At 36.8% G+C, this 21,501-nt stretch overlaps 1 protein-coding gene across 4 annotated transcripts in view; it reads left to right on the top strand.

The window, feature by feature from the left end:
* The window catches only part of TP63 (tumor protein p63), a 225,221-nt gene that overhangs the window by 67,067 nt on the left and 136,653 nt on the right, over window positions 1-21,501 (top strand). For all 4 annotated transcript variants that reach the window (XM_007525671.3, XM_007525665.2, XM_060198511.1 and 1 more), the window contains exons 2-3: window positions 17,617-17,745; window positions 18,788-18,920. In XM_007525671.3, coding sequence (XP_007525733.3) covers window positions 17,617-17,745; window positions 18,788-18,920 — 262 coding nt within the window. The remainder of the gene's footprint in view (window positions 1-17,616; window positions 17,746-18,787; window positions 18,921-21,501) is intronic.

The raw sequence follows: 21,501 nt of genomic DNA, 5'->3' as shown, positions 1-21,501 counted from the left end.
TTCCTCTACAGGTGGGGACAGGAGTTTGAACCTGGGTACTCTTTCATGGTGGCGTACAGATTGTACCAGGTGCATCACCAAAGGGTCCTCTATCATTACATCCATTTTAAGACATTGCAATTGATTCTTTTCTAATATATACAGATGGATATTTTATCAATAAGCAAGTGATAAGAATATAGTAAGTACAAATCAAATTATAAGCTTTCAGGACACTTTACAAAGCACTACCTTGAAATAATTTAATCAGTGCAACGTTTTTGTCCATTGTGGAAAGTGATGAAAGTCTGGTCATTGTTTTCTAAGGTATATTTTCAAATAGTTGGGGTCCAGGTCGTGGTGCACTAGATTAAGCCCGCATAGTACTATGTGCAAGGACCCACTGCAAGAATCTGGGTTCTACCCTTACCTGCAGGGGGAATTCTTCACAAGATGATAAGCAGGTCTGCAGGTGTCTGTCTTTCTCTCACCCTCTCTATCTCCCTCTACCCTCTCATTTCTTTCTGTCCTATCTAATAACATGGGGAAAAAATGGAAAAAAATATCTGCCTGAAATAGTGGATTCATAGTGCCAGGCCAAGCCCCACAATAACCCTAGAGACAAAAAAACAAAACAAAACAAAAAAACAAGCACAACAACAAAAAAAACTTTTATTTTGCTATAATCATCTGACGTCTAAAAGCAATTTGTATAAAGATGGGTTTGAAAGTGACCCCCAAATAAAGTAACGGTTGGTCACACTCTTTATCCACTGTGGGATGAATCTATTTTGTCTTTGAAGTTTTCTTTAACTTATCTGTCTATCTTGTCCCCTCCAAGAAAGTGTTAATAGAATCTCCAAGTATCCTTAGAAAACAAACTCACACACTTATTGCACTAACCTCTGGGTTTCGTGTTTTGACATTACTGTTCAATAGTGCTACCACCACACAGATTCTTCTCATCATCCAGATCAATCACAGCTCATGTCATTAGATATCTTTCATTTTTTTCCAGAAAAAAATTTATTGAGGAAATGGTGACTTACAGGATATCTCCCCAAGATAGGTATCAACACACGTAATCCATTTGAATCAAATCACTTACTCACCTGAGGAATGGTGCCATAGGACTGGGTAGTGTTGCACCTGGTTGAGGGCACATGGGTTTAAGCCCCCAGTTACCACCTGATGGGGGAAAGCTTCATGAGTGCTGAAGCAATACTGCAGGTGTCTTTCTGTCTCTCCCCCTCTCTGTCTCTCCCTTCCTTTCAATTTTTGGCTGTCTCTTTCAAATAATAAATAAAGGTAATCAATTTTTTTAAAAGAAATCTTGTTACATAATACTTGAAGCAGATATAATCCCTGAAAAAAATGAATGAATTCTTTTTAATAAATTTGATATGGGAAATCTACAGATAGCAATTGACTAATCATCTTATATGTATCTGAAAAATAGTAAGTGAAAACAAAATGCAGTTTTTACTCAAATGTAGCTACAGTTTATTTTGTTTTACAGAAAGACTGCATTGGATACATTCTAATGTATAATAGCATGACCCCCAAGATCTGCAGGTCACAGGGATTATCTGATACCATGGTTGCAAATATCCTGTTTAAGTGAATTTGACATCATAAATCAAATGTAACCATGCTTGTCTAGTCCTTAAGCTGTTTATTGCTTCTTTAAAAACTGGGAAACTGGCCTAAGGATATCTGTTCTGTACTAGATAAGCCCATTCCTTTAGAGCAGTCTTTCTCTAAAAAAAAAAAAAAAAAAAAAAAAAAAGCAGTCTTTCTTTCTTTCTTTCTTTTTCTTTCTTGCTTTCTTTCTTCTTTCATTTTTTCTTTTTCTCTTTCTTCCCTTCTTCCTTTCTTTATCTTTCTTCCTTTCCTTCTTTTTACCTATTAGCTTGAAATTGGATCCAATCTCCAAAAATTCAGTTTCTACCCTGAGATTAGAAAGGGAAGACAAGGAATTAGTGATAATAAGAAAAATATTACATACAAGGGGAAAAAACCAAGGAATGTGCTACTGTGCTCAAAGAATAAAGCTTCATATATAATATTTTGTTTTCCTCAGGCTCCAAAAACCTAAAATCTAAAAAAAATTGAAAATGACATGACAACCTAAGAAGATGCTCTGATGAACAGGAAATACATATCAGAAAAATCAAAGTACAAATCTGTAACAGAATAAACTAAAGGAAACTGTCACAAGTATTTACTAAGGGTTGACTTTAAAAAGTATTGATCAGAAACGGTCTGAAAGATATTTCCACAGGCAGCTTTGTAGTGATTTGTGTCCCTGGATTGAAAGACAGGACACAAATACCTGGAATAAGTATAATCTTATACCTATTTTGAATAAAATATTTACAGGCAAAAATAAACCTGAGGTTGAATAGTTACAGAAACTATATAAATAATATTTAAAAATCTAAGACTGAAATTGGGTTGTGACACACCTGGTTGGGCACAAAGATCAAGGCTCAAGCCCCTGGTCCTCACCTACAGAGGGGAGATTAACAAGCAGTAAACTGGGTTGTAGATACCACCATTTCTCTCTCCCTCTTTATTTCCCACTCCCTTCTACATTTCTCTTGGCCCTCTCAAAATAAAAAGAAACAAACTAACAAAATGGCTGCTGGGAGTGTTGGACTCATTGTGCAGGCACTGAGCCCCAGTGATAACCCCTGGTGGCAAAAAACCAAACAAAAAAACACCTAAGAATATGGTGAGGTCATCAGCCCAGGGAAGTCAGGATGGAGACATAATTGCATCTGCAACTTGGTGGCTGGGAGGTGGTAAGATAGAAAGCAGGACAAAATGTTTAATAAACAGGAACCCAAAGTAGGAATATAGCAGAAGGAATTAGTGGTTTTCAGGTGGGAAGAAGCTAGGAAGTATATTTTAAGTATGTTCCAAGGGGCACATGACTTTAGTAGTTTTTGCCTCAGCCTGATAGCTAACATGCAGGTGGACTAAAAATAGTGTCTGGGAAGATGGTGACAAAGTTGAGGAAGGAACTAGAAAGCTGGATTAGGGCAGAGAGTAGCTCTCACACATGAGTAAAGGATATAAATGCATTAACTATAAACCCCATACATCTGACCTAATTCCCTTATATTCACATTTAGCACAGGAGCCTGTGTAACCTCTGAGTCCCTGTCAGTCTGAGCTCACAGTCCATGGTCACAGCTGAGAACATTCTAGGCTGCACTCATTTCAGGACCGGTCTTCCTGTGCTCTTCTAGTACCCAGTTTCTCAGAACATGTTTGAATCCTAAATCATTTTCTTATTTCCTCTCTCTCTCTCTCTCTGGAGCAGAGAACTCTCAGATTTGGCTTTTGGTGCTGCTGTGGATTGAACCTGGGAGCTGGAAGCTTTAGGCATGAAAGTTATTTGCATATAACCATTATGCTGTCTCCCCAAGCCCCATTTTCTTTATAGTTTGAATAAGTCATCAATGTGCAGTTACATTTTTATTTTTTAGGTCCGAGTCAGCAATCCAGTTTTTATAAGCCATACCATTTCTGTCATAACTGCTCAGTTCTGCCACTGTGGTGTGAAAGCAGCTAGTCTCCAGCTAAGTGCATAAGCATGGCTGTGCTCCAGCAAATTTTATGTTCAGAAACAGGCTTTTGTGGGTAGTACCCCAAGAAAGACGAATCTTTCATCTTTCTTAATTCAAGTTTCCATTGAAGGTCTTTGCCTGTGGAACTCTGCCTTTCCATTTCTCTAAACTGTTTTTGAAAACTCCTTTCCTGAAGTGCAGAATCTCTTTAAAGTTACTATGTTTTGTATGACTCTGGAGCAGGTTGGGCTTGTTTGATATCTAGGGAGGATGAATCAAATAAAGAACTCAGTTGTGTGAGATGCCAGGTTAGGTCAGTTGTATCTGACATGGGTGAGTGGTGCTCTAGCCTCCCATAATACAGACAAATCTCAAAACAAAAGTTCCCATGAGTTCCTTTTATTTAAAAGGGTATTAGGGCCCAAGTCACAATCTTGAGTAAAACATCTTTCTTTCTTACTTTTTCTTTCTATTTTCACATGTTATACTCTATTAATTGTTTCTCTTCAAAACCTACCCAGACACCTGCACCCATATTTTAATTTTTCTTCTGTATCCTTTGGCTCAAGGAACTTTATTTAGTAGACTGTCTATATAATCCCCTTGGTGAATTTATTTGTTTCTCCATTTTCTTTCTCCTCCACTTCCAGACTTTAGAGTCAAAGAACTAGGATAAGGTGAGGAGATGACAAAAGTCAGAGTCAAACCTGTAAACTTTCTTGATTTAAATGTATAACCTTGTCAAATGTCATTTTTATTATTTTCATTATCATTATTAGCTTAAAATTAATTCTGTTAATTTTGAAAACACACAGATACACTTATTTACAACATATTGAATATCTTTGTGATCGTTGATGGGACCTCTTCTCTCCAGAAACTTCTGATAGTGCATCTCATAATTAAAGGGCACTGGAAGCCAGTAGATATGGGAGGGAAAGGTATGTAGCTACCACTTCTCTGTTGTATATGGATCAAGCAGTACCTCCTAATAGTCTGGGTCACCTCACATGAAGACAAACTAAGCAAAGACTCCCAGGGACTTTACTACCATTATACTATAACTAATTTCTGCACATCAACAGATTGAGATTAGTTTTATTATTATGAGATTATTTTTATTATTTTTTTGCACCTATTCTTTTATTTCTAGAAAAAGACCACTGGCAGCACTAGGTAAAGGAAGCATTTTTTAATTAGTGATTTAAAAATGATTAATAAGATTGTGGGATATGAGGGTGTACAGTTTCCACCACCAGAGTTCTGTATCCCATCTCCTCCATTGGAGGGTTCCCTATTTTTTATTTAATCCCTCTGGGAGTATGGACCAAAGATCTTTCTGGGTACAGGTGGGAGTTCTGGTTTCTGTAATTGCTATAGAGGCACACAAGAGAGATTATGATGTTGTTCCTGTTGGACATGACCAGTGATGGTGTAGAGAAGGTCAAGGCCCATTATATCTGTGTGGAAATCCCAGGATTCCCTGACTAGGGCCCTGATGATGGGGTGGCCTGGTAGTGACCAAAAGGGCCATCATCAGAGTGTGCCATCTCTTGCCCTTATCTAGCTTTTGTAGTCCTTACTTTATCTAGCAGGGTTAGGCTTAGAGTGATTAAGGGAAATGAAATGGGAAGTAGGTGAGGAGGGTATCTAGGTCTAAGTAGAAACTATTTGATTAAGTACTTTATGGTGTCTTTTTTAGGTCTTTCTACGTGCTTGCTGCATTTATTGAGTCACTGTAGACTATTGCACACTTGTACCTTAAGGTATATATTTTCCCCTAACCTGTGCATACATGTGCATGTGTGCCCTGTCTCACGTGCCCTGGTCTATAATTAGGTTTAATAACTCTGCCAGGAAGTGTGCCACCGATTAGAATTTAGAACTGGGAGCTAGAAAAGGTCTCACCCCAGTATTGGAGCTAACATCCTAGGCCTGGTATATCTGGACATAGTCGAAATGAAACATGTTGAGGTGGCACTGGTTACATTGACTACTCGGTTGAGATCAGCAGATGTAGCATCAAACGGTATGAATCGAGAGAAGCGTGAAGGAAAACGAGACGAAAGTCCTAGAAAACAAAATAAAACAAGCAAAAAACTATATTACTTGTATAGTTGTTTTTTTTAATTGCCACCAGGATTATTGCAGGGGCTTGGTTCCTGCACTAAAAAATCCACTGCTCCCAGGTAAGACAGAAAGAAATTAAGAGGGGATTGACTGATATATATCAAAAAAGAGAGAGGAAAAGAGATCTGCAGACCTGTTTTGCTGTTCTTGAAGCATTTCCCTACAGGTGTGGAGCAGGGGCTTAAACCCAGCTCCTTGCACATGGAAATATCCGTGTTCAACCGGGTACACCACAGCCTAGCCCCCCAGGATTACTTTCTTGAAGCCATGTTCCTTAAGACAGCTTCTCTGGGAAGCTCAGAAAGAATAACTATTTGGCTGCTATCATATGGAATTGCTATGCGAGAGCACTAGTGAAGATCACTGGGAAATTCAGAAGCCTAAAGTGAAGTTTGAACAGATGATCTGGTATAATTGGAAGTTTGAAGAAATCTTTGCATCCCTGGCACTGACTCATAATTTGCAGTTTTTACCAGGGGTAAAAGAGTAGATTTATCTTGACAGCAGAAAAACAGAGACTAAATGTATTAAGAGTTGAGAAGCAATAACTTTGGGCCTTACAATTAGAAAGAAGCTTAGTGATTATCTAGTACATCAGTGGCCTTCTTTTATGTATAGGGAAAATGAAGTTACAAGAGGCTGTGGGATTTCCGCAAAGCTACCTAGCCTGTTGGCCCTGAAGGAAATAATATGGACTTACCAGAGTACTTTTTTCCCTCTGAATTGCTCATAATTAGAAAATATAACTTGGTTTGGGGTAGAATAAAAGTCTTGGGATATTTCACCCAGGTAATCCATTTACTTTAGAAGTTTGATTCGAACTTTTTTTCCCCTCTAAGGTGATTCACTAAATCACCTGGAAGGTATCTCATTGTTTCTTCACATGTCCAGACTTCCCTCCTCAGGAGTAAGATGTTGTCCAGCTGACTCTGATTTGTTTATTCTCCTTGATTCTCCCTGAGAATCACCCAGGTGACACATAAATTATCTTAACTCATGAGATACTTTAAAATTGTTTAACATATTTATTTCTTATTGTCTAGAGACAGAGAGAAATCGAGGGGGGGGTGTAGGGAAAGAGAGAGACACCTGTAGCCCTGCTTCACCATTAATGAAGCATTCCCCCTGCTGGGGACCAGGGGCTTCAACCTGGATCCTTGTGCACTGGAATGTGAGCACTTAACCAGGGGCATCGCCACCTGGCCCCCTACTTTAGAGTATTTTTGTGGAACTTTTAAACTTTTATATAATGCTCCTGTGAAGATTCTACTCTTAAAAATTCTGATTTAATTGGTGTTCCATATTTCCACGTCATACCTAAAATATCCCTTAGATATGTACACATATAACTAGGCTTCAGAAACGTGAGACTAGCAAAAACCTGAATATTTAAGAATGAAATCAGAGGGACAATCGCAAGAGAGCAGAAAAAGAAGAAGGGCAACTTGAAGAGATGCTACTGAGGATGTATTAGGTCAGAAAAAATTGACTGCTTTAAAAGGAGAACGGGAATGAAGGGGCCAGAAACTCGTGACCTCACTGAAAGAGCAACTTGGTTCAAACAAGCACAGGTGGAAGCACTCTGGATCCTGTTTAACAAAAACAGGGTTTATAGGCTATCTGTGAACATAGATCTTTTCTTTCCGGGCTGTAGTACCGTTGATTTCCTCAGCAAGAAAGAAGTTTTCAAGCTGGCAGGTAAAGAAAAAGTAATATTAGAGTAGTTGTCGAAAAATATGTGCCTCATTTTCAACAGTCTTGGAGCCTTTGTATATCAGATAACGAGGGCAAAAGTCTATTAAGTTAATGATAGAATCTTTAGACCAAAGGGCTGTAGAGAATCAGCCTCTTTTTTCACTGAGGAGGAACTTGGATCTTTAAGAGGTGTAGGGACTTGCCCGAGACTGCAGCCAGTGAATGTGTCAGATCTGTGAGCAAGGACTCTGACCGCCAACCTCTGGGAGAGTTAACACAAATTCAGGAGCTGGGTTTAAATCTTTCCTGCCCTTACTCAGTATGTACTTTTGGAGAAATATTGTCTGTATGTTCTCTGTGCCTCCGTGTTCTCGTCTGTAAATTGAGGAGGATAGTAGTCTGCATTCATTGTGGGTTATTGGGTGGATTAAATGAGTTAATGTCTATAAAATATGTAGAGCAGTGTCTAGAGTGTAGCATGTGTTATACAATCCATGTATACTGGAGTTACTATACCATACTTTTTCACTAAAGTGATAGAAAGGCATTTTGGTGAACAGTATGTGTTACCTTAATATTGGTTTATTAAAATGTTCTTTTAAAAAATATCCCAAAGGGATTAAGATTTAGGTTAGTCTCAGAAGCATCTGTTTTCACATGATGTTATTTTTGTTGTTTTTTTTTTTTCCACTGAGGTTTCACTATTCAAGGCTGACAGCTCCAGAGAGAAAGAAATAGAGAACTACCACAGCACCAAAACATACTCCGGCGCCATTGTAACCCAGGTGGCGTACCAGGGACTTGAACTTAGGTTGCAATGCAGGGTAAAGTGAATACTCTCCCAGGTGAACTATTTGTAGGCTTCATTCATGTGCAGTTTCTTTCAATTACAGTTTTTTTAGCCTGACTCCAGGCCATCTGAAACAATATCAAAAGCTATTTCCCTCTTCACTAAGATTGTTGTGAGTAGTCCGGAAGGATAAAGATGTAGTAGTTGACCCAGTATGTCTGTATATGTTAACTTTGCTTTTTTTGTTTTTCAACTAAGGTCATTCCCTTGTTCATTTAATAAATGTTTATCAGTGATCGTTTATTTATTTATTTATTCATTCCAGAGCACTGCTCAGCTCTGGCTTATGATGGTACAGGGGATTAAACCTGGGACTTTGGAGCCTGAGGCATGAGAGTTTCTTTGCATAACCATTATGATCTCTACCCTGTCCAGTGATCCATTATTTAGTCAGGGTCAGAAATTCTGTTACTGACTAGACATAGGGATATACTGTAATATATATATGTATATATGTATATACACATATATATATATTGCTACCCTCAACAGGGGGTGCTGAACTATCTTCTAAGCCTTAAATTAATAAACATTTATAACCATGATTATTGCATGGAACTGAATAAATAGCAAATAGGTGGTTAGTAAATTTTGTGGGATGAAGTTTTGAGAGACTTAAGAGTTAAATGCATATAGGATTCAAATTTACTAAGTCTTTAATGCTTTTTTTTAATTCATAAGGGCTCTGCCATCACAACCTAATCATATCCTGAAGACTACTTCCAAATAATCATCACGGTAGAGGCTAAATTTAATCATATGAATGGGAGAGGGGTAGTGCAGTCAATCCTCAGAAACTTTTTACACAATCTGAATTGTGTGTTGTATGTTATTACATGTAAATAATACAATTTGAGGTACAGTGATGTAGAAAAGGTCATAACTGTAAAGGTTCTTGATTCAAAACAAATGATCCTGTAAGAAGCAACTAATTTGAAAAGAAGGCCCTGCCTGAAGAAGTAGAGAGAACAAAGGCCAAGATCTGATTAGATATTGTCTAGAAGCAAAGATGAATGATTATAGTTCATGAGTTAGGGGAAGAGTAACCCAATGGAAATATTCAGATAGCCTTGACAAATGAAATGATGAAAGGAAGAGCATTCAGAGCAATGGGGAAGGCTGAAAGAAATGTACTGTAATCAGATAAATCATCAAATTTAATGCTGTAATTGGTTAGGGCAGAAGATAGAACACAATATATGAGACCTGGAGGATATGTTACATGACAGTTATTCCCTCAGAATTACTGGTGCTAAGCCTGCATAACAAGATAATTTGAAGACTTGGTGCGTGCATTAGAGAGTTCTGACACAAGCAAGTTATGAACAATCAGATTGTCAGAACAGTGGTAGTAAGAAGAGAAAACTTTTCTGAAGATGACAGAGAAGTCAACTATGTGGAAAGAGGAAAGAATGGGGTCCAGGTAGTGGCACACCTGGTTAAGCATACATAGTACTAAGAGCAAGAATTCTTGCAAAATTTCTGGATTCGAGTCCCTGGCTCCCAGGGGTGATGCTTCACAAGCGATAAAACAGGTCTGTAGGTGTCTTTCTGTCTGCCTTCTACCTTCCCCCACCTCTCAATTTCTGTCTGTCCTACACTGGAGGCAAATAAAGAGAGAATGAGAGAGAGAGAGAGAGAGAGAAGGATGTTGAATGTTACAAAAATCATTTACTTCTTTATTTTGTAACCACAAATATCTTTGGGGCTCTGTGCCAGAACCCTGAATTAGCTGATGCAGCAATCATTTTGAGAGAGACAAAAAGAGGTGAGAATTCTATAACACTACTGCACTGTTTGTGAAGTTTCCCCCTTTGTGGTTGGAAACTAGGGACTTGAACCCCGGCATTTGCATATTGTAACATGTACACTCTACTGGGTGTGCCACCTCCACACCCAGAGTAATTTTTCTTATAAATTCATAGTTCATAGGTGGGTGGTGGCACACTTGGTTGAGGGCAAAGGTTACAATGAACAAGAACTAGGTTTGATCCCCTGGCCCCCACCTTTAGGGGGAAAGCTTTGTAAATGGTGAAGCAGGTGTGCTCATGTCTTTCTTTCTCTCTCTCTACTTCCCCTTACTGTCTTGATTTCGAGCTGTCTCTTTTCAATAAATAAAGATAGGAAGTTTTTTTTTTTATTAAGAATCTTCCTCTGCAATGACTCAAAGTAAATAAAATTTAAAAAGTAAATTTATAGTTCATTAGCTCAGTGGTAAGATGTAAAAAGAAATTCTTGGTGATGACTTTTTATTGTTCTAAATGTATTTTATTCTTTTGAGATTTTTTTTTTCTCTAAAGCATTAACTGGCATGTGACTTTGACTTTGGGATGACTAGAAAAGAGGAAACATTGGTTATTTTTCAACACAAAATTGTAAAGAGAGTCCCATCTAAGAAAGGAAAAATGTTAGTGTACCAAAATTAGATTATGTGAGTGGCTTTCTGGAGGTCAACGTGTGTGTGTGTGTGTGTGTGTGTGTGTGTGTGTGTGTGTGTGTGTGTGTATTTTCTCCTCCAAGGCTTTTGGGTACCCTTGATGCAATAAACACATGATTTACTAAAAAGCACCAAGGTACTCTCTGACATCCTTAGAACTAAACATGAAAGTAATGATAATGACTAGAATATTATAAGTGTAAACTAAAAATATGGGAACACTTCAGAGTTGAAAAAAATAAAAAGGAAATTGTATGATCTGGAATGTATCTGAATTCCACCAGAGGATCTAGCCTGGTAAATATCCGAAGAGGTTTGTAAAGCAGGCATAGCTCTGATTTGCTGAATGGTAGATGAGCAGCTGAATGAATAAATAGGTAAATAATAAGTGAGGACATATTCTGTGTCCGGGGGATACCATAAAGGTTATACAAATTGATTCTAATGCCTAAGGCTCTCAGGTCCCAGGTTCAATTCCCTATACCACCATAAGCAAGAGCTGAATAGTGTTCTGGCAAAAAGAAAGAAAGAAAGAAAGAAAGAAAGAAAGAAAGAAAGAAAGAAAGAAAGAAAGAAAGAGAGGAAGAAAGGAAGGAAGGAAGGAAGGAAGGAAGGAAGGAAGGATGAAGGAAAGAAAGAAAAAGTCATATTCTCATATTCAGAGTAGTTGGGGACACACACAGTATATTTGAGTGCTGTTGTATCTTTGGAGAGAAATGTCAGATGTCTTTCTCACAATCTTTGTTAATTCCTTTTGTAAATATCAATCACTGTTTAGTATAGTTTTACTATGCTATTTCCCACTCATTTTGTGCAGAAAGAATGATTATTGTGATGGGGTTACTCATAGTATATTTTGTTCTTTTATGGGGAAAAATGATCTTTTTAAAAAATATTTATTTATTCCCTTCTGTTGCCCTTGTTATTTTATTTTTTTAGTTATTATTGTTGTTGTTATTGATGTCATTGTTGTTGGATAGAAGAGAGAGAAATGGAGAGAGGAGGGGAAGACAGAGAGGGGGAGAGAAAGAAAGACACCAGCAGACCTGCTTCACCGCTTGTGAAGCGACTCCCCTGCAGGTGGGAGCTGGGGCTCGAACCGGGATCCTTACACCTGTCCTTGTGCCAACTGTGCTGCACTACCTCTGGACTCCCAGCTTCCCTATTCTTTATCCCTCTGGGAGTGTGGACCCAGGATCATTATGTGGTGCAGAAGGTAGAAGGTCTTGCTTCTGTAACTGCTTCTCTGCTGGACATGGGCATTGGCAGGCCAATTCATACTCCCAGCCTGTTTTTATCTTTCTCTAGTAGGGCACAGCTCTGGAGAGATGGGGTTAATAATCTGGAATCTAAAGGCAATAATATAGCAGATGAGATTTGTGGTTTCCAATTTGGAAAAAGCTAATAGATCTATTTTAGGTATATTCCAAGGGGCCTATGACATTACTAAATTTTCCCTGAACCTGACAGCTAGCATGCAGGTGGGCCAAAGGTATTATCTGGGTAGATGGTGTCAGGGTTGGAAAAAAGACTAGAAAGCTGTATGAAGGAATCTGGGAAAAGTATATAAATACCATTAACTGTAAACTCCATTGATTTGATATGAGGCCTGTATTCAGCACAGGAACCTGTGTAGTCTTGCATCCCTATAGGTCTGAGCTTGCATTCTGTGGTCATAGCTAGGAACATTCTAGGCTGCACCCATTGCCAGACCCATCTTCCTAGAGTGGTAGAGGATTTTGGTCCACCCTCCTTTCAGAGAATGAAACATTTCCTACCATTATTGATCCACAAGGAAGGCAAGGTCCTATGGGGGCCCACGTAGGGGTCCATTATGTTATTCCTGATGGAGATTACCAGTGACAATGGAGAGAGGGATCTATTAGTGGTCTAGGCCCATTATGTCTGTGTGGGAATACCAGGATTCCCTGACTAAGACCCCGGGAATGAGGTGGCCTGGTAGTAAGCCAAAGAGCCATCATTAAAGTATTTCAGTCTCTTGCCCTTATCCAGTTTTTGTAGTCCTTACTTTGTCTGACAAGGTTAGCCTTGGAGTGGTTGAGGGAAGTGAAACAGGAGGTAGGGGAGGAGAATATCTAGGTCTAAGTTGAAACTATTTGATTAAGTACTTTATATTGCCTTTTTTTTTTTCTTTTTATGTCTTTCTACTTGCTTGCTGCTCTTATTGGGTTACTGAAAACTACTGTGCACTTTTGCTTTAAGGTATAGATTTTCCCCTAACTTATGGATACATGTGTGCATGTGCTCTGTCTCTTGGGTCCTGGTTCATATCTAGGTGTTGGGGCTTTATTAGGAAGTTCACTATCAGAAATGGAATTAAAGAGTTGGAATTAAAGAAATGGAATTAAAGAGAATTATGAGATAGGAATGGTCTCACCAGAGTACTGGAGCTGAAGGGTTGACATCACAGGCCTGTTGTCTTTGCACATAGTCTGAAGTGAAACACGTAGAGTTGGTACTCGTTGCATTGATTAGGCTGAGTTTAGCAGATGCATATCAATTGGTATAGGTCAAAAGAAACCTGCTGAGAAATGAGCCACACCCCAGAGGTTCCAGGACTGGGAGAAATATGGTTTTTATAAGGATGGTGAGGATTCCTGCTGTCTTAGGGTTTAAGAAGGCAATAGATAGTTATCATTATCACCAGGTTATTTGGAAATTCAGCTGACTTTAAAAGTTCCATTGTTAAGATTTTCTGTATCACACAAGACCTCACCATGATTTATGTTGACTAGCTGAGTCACTGTATTAGACAGAGCTACATGTAAAGAGCATTAAATGGCATAACTCATGGTGAGGTCTGACCCACATTTTTATGTCCTCATCTTTCTCCTCCAACTAAATACTCAATATCTTAGTCATTTATTTTCATCAATTAAACTTGCCTCTTGCTTTGGTAAGAAGATGGAATTTTCCAAGTGTGGTGTGGTGCGTATTTACTTACTGTAAACAAATTTACCTTCAAGTTTAACATTTGTTTTCTTTATTTCACCCTGTAGTGATTGTTAGTCTTATGGGGCTTATTTGAAGGTCATTTTTCTCTTCCTATACTCTTGATTCTTTCCCATCTTCTTCTTCCAGAACATTCTCCCACACTGTACACTTTGCTTCTGATATCTTATTGTTTGTTTTGCTTCTCTATCTTTGCTGTATGCTTCCTTTCTACTTTGCTTCCCCTGCACATTTTATAGGGGTGGGGAGTTAATCATTTACAATACAGTTGTTGATGCATAGGTACAACCTCTCATCTCCTCGTAACAGGTGTCCGAAAGACACTGTCTCCCTGAATTCTACTTTACTTCCTGAATGATACCTTTTATGATATTTGAATCCAAAATATAATAATAACATTTTCTTTGTCTCTATTTTATCCCTCAGCCCATTGAAATGCATTTTCATTTGTCTATGTGCCAAGAGTATCAATTGACACAGATGCCTGATAAGTATCTGACTGACTGGTGCTGAGCAGATATTTTTCTAGTCTTCTGGGATCTTCTGTCTTATTTTTATGATTCTGTAAATAAATGCTATTCTCCTTTCTTCTGAAATAACGTGGTGTTTTGCATGACTATTATTTATTACATTCTCAGATCTAAGAAGTCATGAACTTCTCAGTGTATACTAATTATTTGATTTGTTAAATAGGACTTCAAGTACACCACCGCATCTGCTCTGCATAAGTCTTGTAGGTTCATTCTTATCCTATGTTTGGGATTTCTGTTTCTAAATTTCTCATCAATTTCATTCCCCAACGGTTAAGTCTTTTGAACTGCCTAATTCATTTATTACATACCCCATCCACACTAGAAAGTCTGCTAAGATGACACTCATCATCCTTCTTGTCTCTCCAACCCAGATCTTTCAACTGTACTTGCTGATTTTGTTAGTGAATTATCAGTCACTCAGTCAAAGAAAGCTGTGGTTATGAAATGATCCTTGACTCTGTCCTCTTCCTTTATCAGTAACAAATAAAATATGATTTAACATTTTCATTGACAATCAAATTTGTTCCTATCTTCTTCATCCATTTTCCTGTTATTCTCTTAGTTTACTTAATGTCTGAACTGATCATTTTACCTATAAACCAATGTAGGGCAACTTATACCTCCATTTTACAAAAATAAAAACATTTTTGACCAAGTCAATCATAACACTGTATAAATGGATATAACATATGCATGTGATACAATATAGAACTAAGTATCACATATTCATGTACAAATGAATAAAAGTAAAATGAAGTATTTGAGTTGCATCAGTAGATTGTAAGAATATCAATATCCTGATTATTTTATTATCTACTAGTTTTTCAAAGTGTTTTTTTGGAGTTGAGGGGAACTGGGTAAGTGTTTCATTGACTCTATTCTTTGGTATAACTACATGCGAATCTATAATTGTCTCAGTAAAAGGTATTTTTAAAGTGTCTATCAATACTAATGTAAAATCTTCAAAAATTTTAAAATGTTGCATATTAATTTCTTTTTTATTTTTTCCAGCATATATCTTTCTGCATTCTCTGTCCCCAGATTTTACATTATACCAGCAATTTCTTATAACTATTTTACTATAGTAACAAGTAATTTTCTATTTTATTATTTTGTGTATGTGATTTTCATAGACTGTTCACTCGAGTATTTATTTGTCCTGGTTAATTTCTCCTCATTGTTTAAGACTCTTTCCTTGAGACTGGGAAGATGGTTAATCTGGACATTCTAATTGATTTGTCTTGAACTCAGCTGAGATTAGAGTACAATACAATAAAGAAAGCCTCAATAATGTGATATCTTTGCCTCTCTCTCTTTATAAATTTTATTAGTTATTTAATAATGATTAAGAAAATTTTGCAGGAGTCTGGAGGTAGTGCAGTGGGTTAAGCACACATGGCGCAAAGCACAAGACCTAGTAAGGCTACCGGTTCAAGCCCCTGGCTCCTCACCTGCAGGGGAGTCGCTTCACAAGCAGTGAAGTTGGTCTGCAGGTGTCTATCTTTCTTTCCCCCTTTCTGTCTTATCCTCCTCTCTCCCTTTCTCTCTGTCCTATCCAACAACGACATTAATAATAACTCCAACAATAAAACAACAAGGACAACAAAAGGGAGTAAATAAATAAAAGAAAAAAATAAAATTTTGCCTCTCTATTTGAAAAAGTTTGCTTAAAGCAGTGAAGCCCCAATGGTGACAAATATGTATGTACGTGTGTATATATAATATTTTCATCTTTAGGCTTTTGTAAAATTATTCTCTGTACATTTATTAGAGGTTTTTTTTTTACATTTTCATATTTTACACCAATAACTTCTAAAGAGTATGAATATCTAATTTATCTATTGTTTCCATTATATTACCTAGAAAATAATTGCCCATTATGTTACCTAGAAATTAATTAACCTTTCTATGTGTATTTGACTTGAGTAAATAAATGTTCTTCTCCATATAGCTTTAAAACCATTACTAGGCAGTTGGTGGTAGCACAGTGGATTAAGCACACGTGGCACAAAGCGCAAGGATCCTAGTTTGAGCCCCCAGCTCCCCACCTGCTGGGAGTTGCTTCACTAGAGGTGAAGCAAGTCTGCAGGTGTCTATCTTTCACTCCCCCTCTCTGTCTTCCCCTCTTCTCTTGGTGCTATACAACAACAATGACATCAATAACAACAATAATAATAACTACAACAATAAAACAACAAGGGAAGCAAAAATGGAATAAATAAATAGGTATAAAAAATTTTTAAAATCACTAATATGGTTATATTCTATTATGTAATTAGATTGTAGCATTCATTTGTGAATTTATGATATTATCTCAGGATACTATTTACTTAACTATTTATAACATTAGCAACACTGATTACGAGCTTTGCTAACTTCATCCTGGGGTATAATCAGTTTGTGATGATCACAGTAAATCAACTAAAATCGTGGTCTGTGCAGACAGTATGCAGACTTCCAGACAGATTTGGAATTTGAAAACATTGATTTTTTTTCTTCTGTTTTCCATTAATTAGAGATAAATCAAGGATAATTAATTGATTATTTAATTGCCACTGGGGTTGTCACTGGGACTTAGTGTCTGTGTGATGATTTCATTCAACTTGATGGTCATTCGAACCCAGGCCCTTGGGGAAACACCTACAACACTGCTACACTGCTCCTGAGGCTTCCTCCCTGCAGGTGGGGGAATCAATGGCTTGAACTGGCTTCTCACCCATAATAGCACAGCAAGCTACTGTACACACCACCACTTGTTTCAGTTGATTATTTTTTGAGAGTGATCAACTTGAGGATCCAACAAGAAAAATGAAACAAAAAGAAATAGCATCCATTTGAGTATATTCAAATGCTTACTGGTTCCTTAGTGTAACACAGGGTTTGCACTCCAATTAAAAACCACCCACTCACACAATAAAGTAAGTAACTAGTGATTAAAACTAAAATGTAGGTCTGGGGGTTTGGGTTTGTTGTCCCTGGGTATGATGATAAGATGATAGTTATGAGAGAGGTGATTATACTTAGGGTGAAATTTAAGGTTTTTGAACTTGGTTTTGTTTTTTCATTCTGCTTTTTACCTGCTGGAGGCAGAATGAGCAGATAATCAGTAGAGGTATTTCTGAAATTGGTTTAATAATAGGTCCGACTTACTGCCAGACTTAATGAGGGAATGCTTATTTTCTTTTTGAAATGTGCAGAACATAGATGTTGGGCAGTGAAAGTGTGGAGGGTCATAATGTTACTAACTAGGGAGGAGGAGCTTTGCTCCTGAATGTGGTTGTCTGAACGGATGGCAGAATGGGATGTATGGCATCAATTATGCAACACAGAAAATTTTCTGCAAAAGCCTGCTTCATTTAGGTCTTTGATTCAATTTTAAATGTAATATCTGTGGCACAAATACAGAAATCATAACCCTCACTTTGTTTTTGTCCTTTTAAGGTTTGTAGAAACCCCTGCTCATGTCTCTTGGAAAGAGAGTTATTATCGATCCACAATGACACAGAGTACACAGACAAGTGACTTCCTTAGCCCAGAGGTTTTTCAGCATATCTGGGATTTTCTGGAACAGTAAGTATCAAAAAATAAATAAATAAACAAATTATGCTGGAAATATTATAAATAAATAATTGCCATGGACAAAATATTGCTTATGTTTCTAGAATCAGCAGAAAGCAGTTAATGTTTTTGAAAAAAAATATCTAGTAAAATATCACTGTTTCAAACTCAGAGGAGACTTCTTTTTCCAGTTTTTAATATTGAAATTACTATTATTGCAGGTATGATTTGAGAAGACCATAATGGCTTTTGTGTCTCAAGTTAAGTAACCTAAGGCTGATTCATTTACTGTTACAATTTAAATACCCCCTGAATTTTATTGGTCATAAGTGGTTCCCTAGGAAAATGGTTATCTCCTTGAATAAGTAAGCATCTTATATTTAGATAAATGTGGATAGAGTAAAAGTGTATGAGGGGGCCAAGTGGTAGTGCACTCAGTTAAGGGCAAGTATTAAGCACAAAGATCAGCTCAAGGAATTGGTTCGAGCTTCCCAGCTTCCCACCTCAGTGGTGACACTTGGCAATTGGTGAAGCAGATCTTCAGATATCTGTCTTTCTCTCTCCCTCTCTACATTCCCCTCCAGTATCAATTTCAAAAATGGCTGCCAGGAGCAATGGATTCATAGTGTCAGCACCTAGCCCCAGTAATAATTCTAGAGAGAGAGATAATAAATAAATAAATAAATAAATAAATAAATAAATAAATAAATAATACAGAATAAAAATAAGAGTATATCAGTTTGGGGAACATTACCAGGTAGAGTATAACATATTCTATCTCTAGTACATCTGTTCTTTACACTGATAAACCTCAAAATTCTTTGATGATAGTGGGGATTCTGATTCTTATTTCATAAGTAGTTCTTAGACTTCAACTTTCTGAAATTATATATCTAGTAAGTGGTTGAATTAGGACTCAGACCTTGATTTATGACTTCAACTCATAAACATTCCTAAGTCTAAAGCAGTAATAGGTCATTGTGATGAACTCTCTGTGTATGAGTGTGTGTTCCTATACATATCTAAAATCTTTTTTTAAATTTGTTTGTGGTAGGCCCATATGTTCAGTTCAGCCCATTGACCTGAACTTTGTGGATGAACCATCGGAAAATGGTGCAACAAATAAGATTGAGATTAGCATGGACTGTATTCGTATGCAGGATTCAGACCTGAGTGACCCCATGTGGGTGAGTAACTTGGACTTTTCTTTTTAATCTTCCATTTGTTCTATCCACATTTTAATTAAACCTATCTTTTTAATGACATTTGAAAATTTAAGTGGTTTGAATGGATGGTGGTTATTAGATAAAGAACCAGTGTGGATATGAATGATACTAGGAGCTATAAATCAGGGTCTGCCTAAATATTCCATAATGCAAACATGTCCATTGATAGGGATAAGGCCATTGGAAATAATTCCTTTTATACTATATCTGAAATATTGCTCCCTATATAGAGGTACCTACTGAGAGTTTTACAATTATAAATTGTATTAAGTAAAGTCTAGATCTGAATTCTACCAACATGTCTTCTACTATGACAAAATGACCTCTCTTAGAACTATCATTCTTTACAGAAAAACATGATAAAATACATTCTAGATGGTGTCGCAGATTTAAGTTATCTTATAATAGAGCAAAAGAAATAAAGGTAGCACACATAAATCAGTTTATTTTTCCTTTGCTCAAACAAATAGTACTTTAGTCTTTTTTTTCTCGTTTATGAAATGAAGAAACCTCAGGCCTACCCCAACAATTCTCAAGCAAGTTTATGGATGCACTGGATCAGTGGCAGTAAATTACTTTTCTGATATCTGTAGATGAGATTGCATATATTTGTCAGCTCATAATACTGTTCATTTCATTTTTAAATCATTCATTATGCCATATAAATCCTGTTGATTTGCAATATAAAAGTAAATTTTCTAGAAAAATAGAAGAAAAAGTATTACAAAGAAACTGGTCTGTCATCATATCTATTAAAAGAGTGCTTTAGAAAATACTTTTTCCCAAAGAAATTCCACATTACTACAGCCAACTCCCCTTCCAAAGTAATTGTATCTATGCCTTGAAAGTAAACAACAACAAAAAAGGCATCTAGGCCTTCAACTCTAAGGAAGAGGAATACCAGCAGGTTGTGTATGCAAACTAGGTCTTCCTTGTTTCACATACAGTTTGAAACTGACTAACTGCCTCTGTTCCCTCCCATTTACCGATTTATTATCGACCAATGAGGGAGTGGTACCCAAGTGAGGCAGTTGTGTTTACCATCCTCACATTACCAACAGAGATGCATAGTCTAGGCAACTATGACAAGAGGAAAGAAAAAACTAAAGTCAGATAGAAAGAGAGAGAAGAGAGGGAGAGGTAGAGGGAGAAAGGGGGAGAGGGAGAGGGAGAGGGAGAGGGAGAGGGAGAGGGAGAGGGAGAGGGAGAGGGAGAGGAGACAGTTATTTAACTTCTTAAATAGAATAAAGAAAGTCTAACCAAAACAAATTTAAAGGTATAAGGCATGCCATGTATACATACAAAGAAATATGCCGTATAGCACCACAGAACTTTAGAGTAACATGCCAAAATAAAAAAAAGTTATTTTCTGGAAACTAAACTTAGAAATTGAGGTGATTATGATTTAACTGAGAGAAATTCCGTTAAATTTAAGAAAATTGTTCTCTTGCTTTATACCATTATAATTAGAAAAGATTCTTTTTATAATTTCAATCTTCAAGAATTTATTAAGAATTTTTGTGTCCAAACATAATAATCTCAAGAATGGTCCATGTGCACTTGAAATAGTGCATATTTGCTTTAGGATGAGAGTTCACTGAATCTATTGCTTTAAGGTCACTGTTTGTAGATTTTTTTCCCCCAGATAATCTGACTCTAAGTAGTGAGTTATGAATAAATGAATAAAATTCATTTATTATTGTGTTGTTGTCAGTGCATCTCTTGAGATCTGTTCATTCTTTTATTATATTTGGATGCACCTGTGTTCAGTTTGTACATAATGATGACAGTTATATCTTCTTGACAGATTGATCAAGATGTACTAATCATATCTGTTCCTTACTATTATGAATCTGCTGATAATATAATAGTAATTCCTGCTGCTTTCTCTATACTGTTGGTTTGGAACATCTTGTCCTAGTCTTTTTTTCTGAGTCTATATTTTTCTTCATATCAGATTTGGATTTCTTGTATATATAGCATAGACAGAATCTGTTTTTATCCTGTGTCTTTTGATTACTGAATCTTGACCATTCATATTTACAGTGATGATTGACATGTGTGCCTTGCTTACACATATTCTACATTTTGCTTTTTCATTGTTTTACATTCTTGATTTTTTTCTGTTTCCATTTTCGTATGTATAATTTTACATAATGGTTCTCTCAACAATGTCATTTTCTTCTCTTCTATGTTCCTTCTTTTTTGTTTCTGACTACTTTGAGAGTTTTATTCAACTTATTATGTCTAAAATAGTGGGGTTTTTTTTAACCACTAATTTCAGCTTATTGTCATTTGATGTCCTGCTTTTATCCATTTTTTATTTTCTGTGTTTTTTTTAACCATATTACTATTTTTTCTGATTGTCATCTTGCTCAGTATTTTGTGTTCCTATATCTCTTGGACCATTTTTCTGTGTAAAGTTGAGAGCTCCCTTTTTTTTACATACTCTCATGATAAAGAGGAAGTATTATAGATAATCTCAAACTAGTGACAATGATTATAAACATTTGAGACTTTATGTGCAGTATTTTACAAAATG

The sequence above is a fragment of the Erinaceus europaeus genome, chromosome 9, assembly GCF_950295315.1.
Source record: "Erinaceus europaeus chromosome 9, mEriEur2.1, whole genome shotgun sequence".
Taxonomy (NCBI): Eukaryota; Metazoa; Chordata; class Mammalia; order Eulipotyphla; family Erinaceidae; genus Erinaceus; species Erinaceus europaeus.
This window is presented reverse-complemented; position numbering and strand designations above follow the sequence as displayed.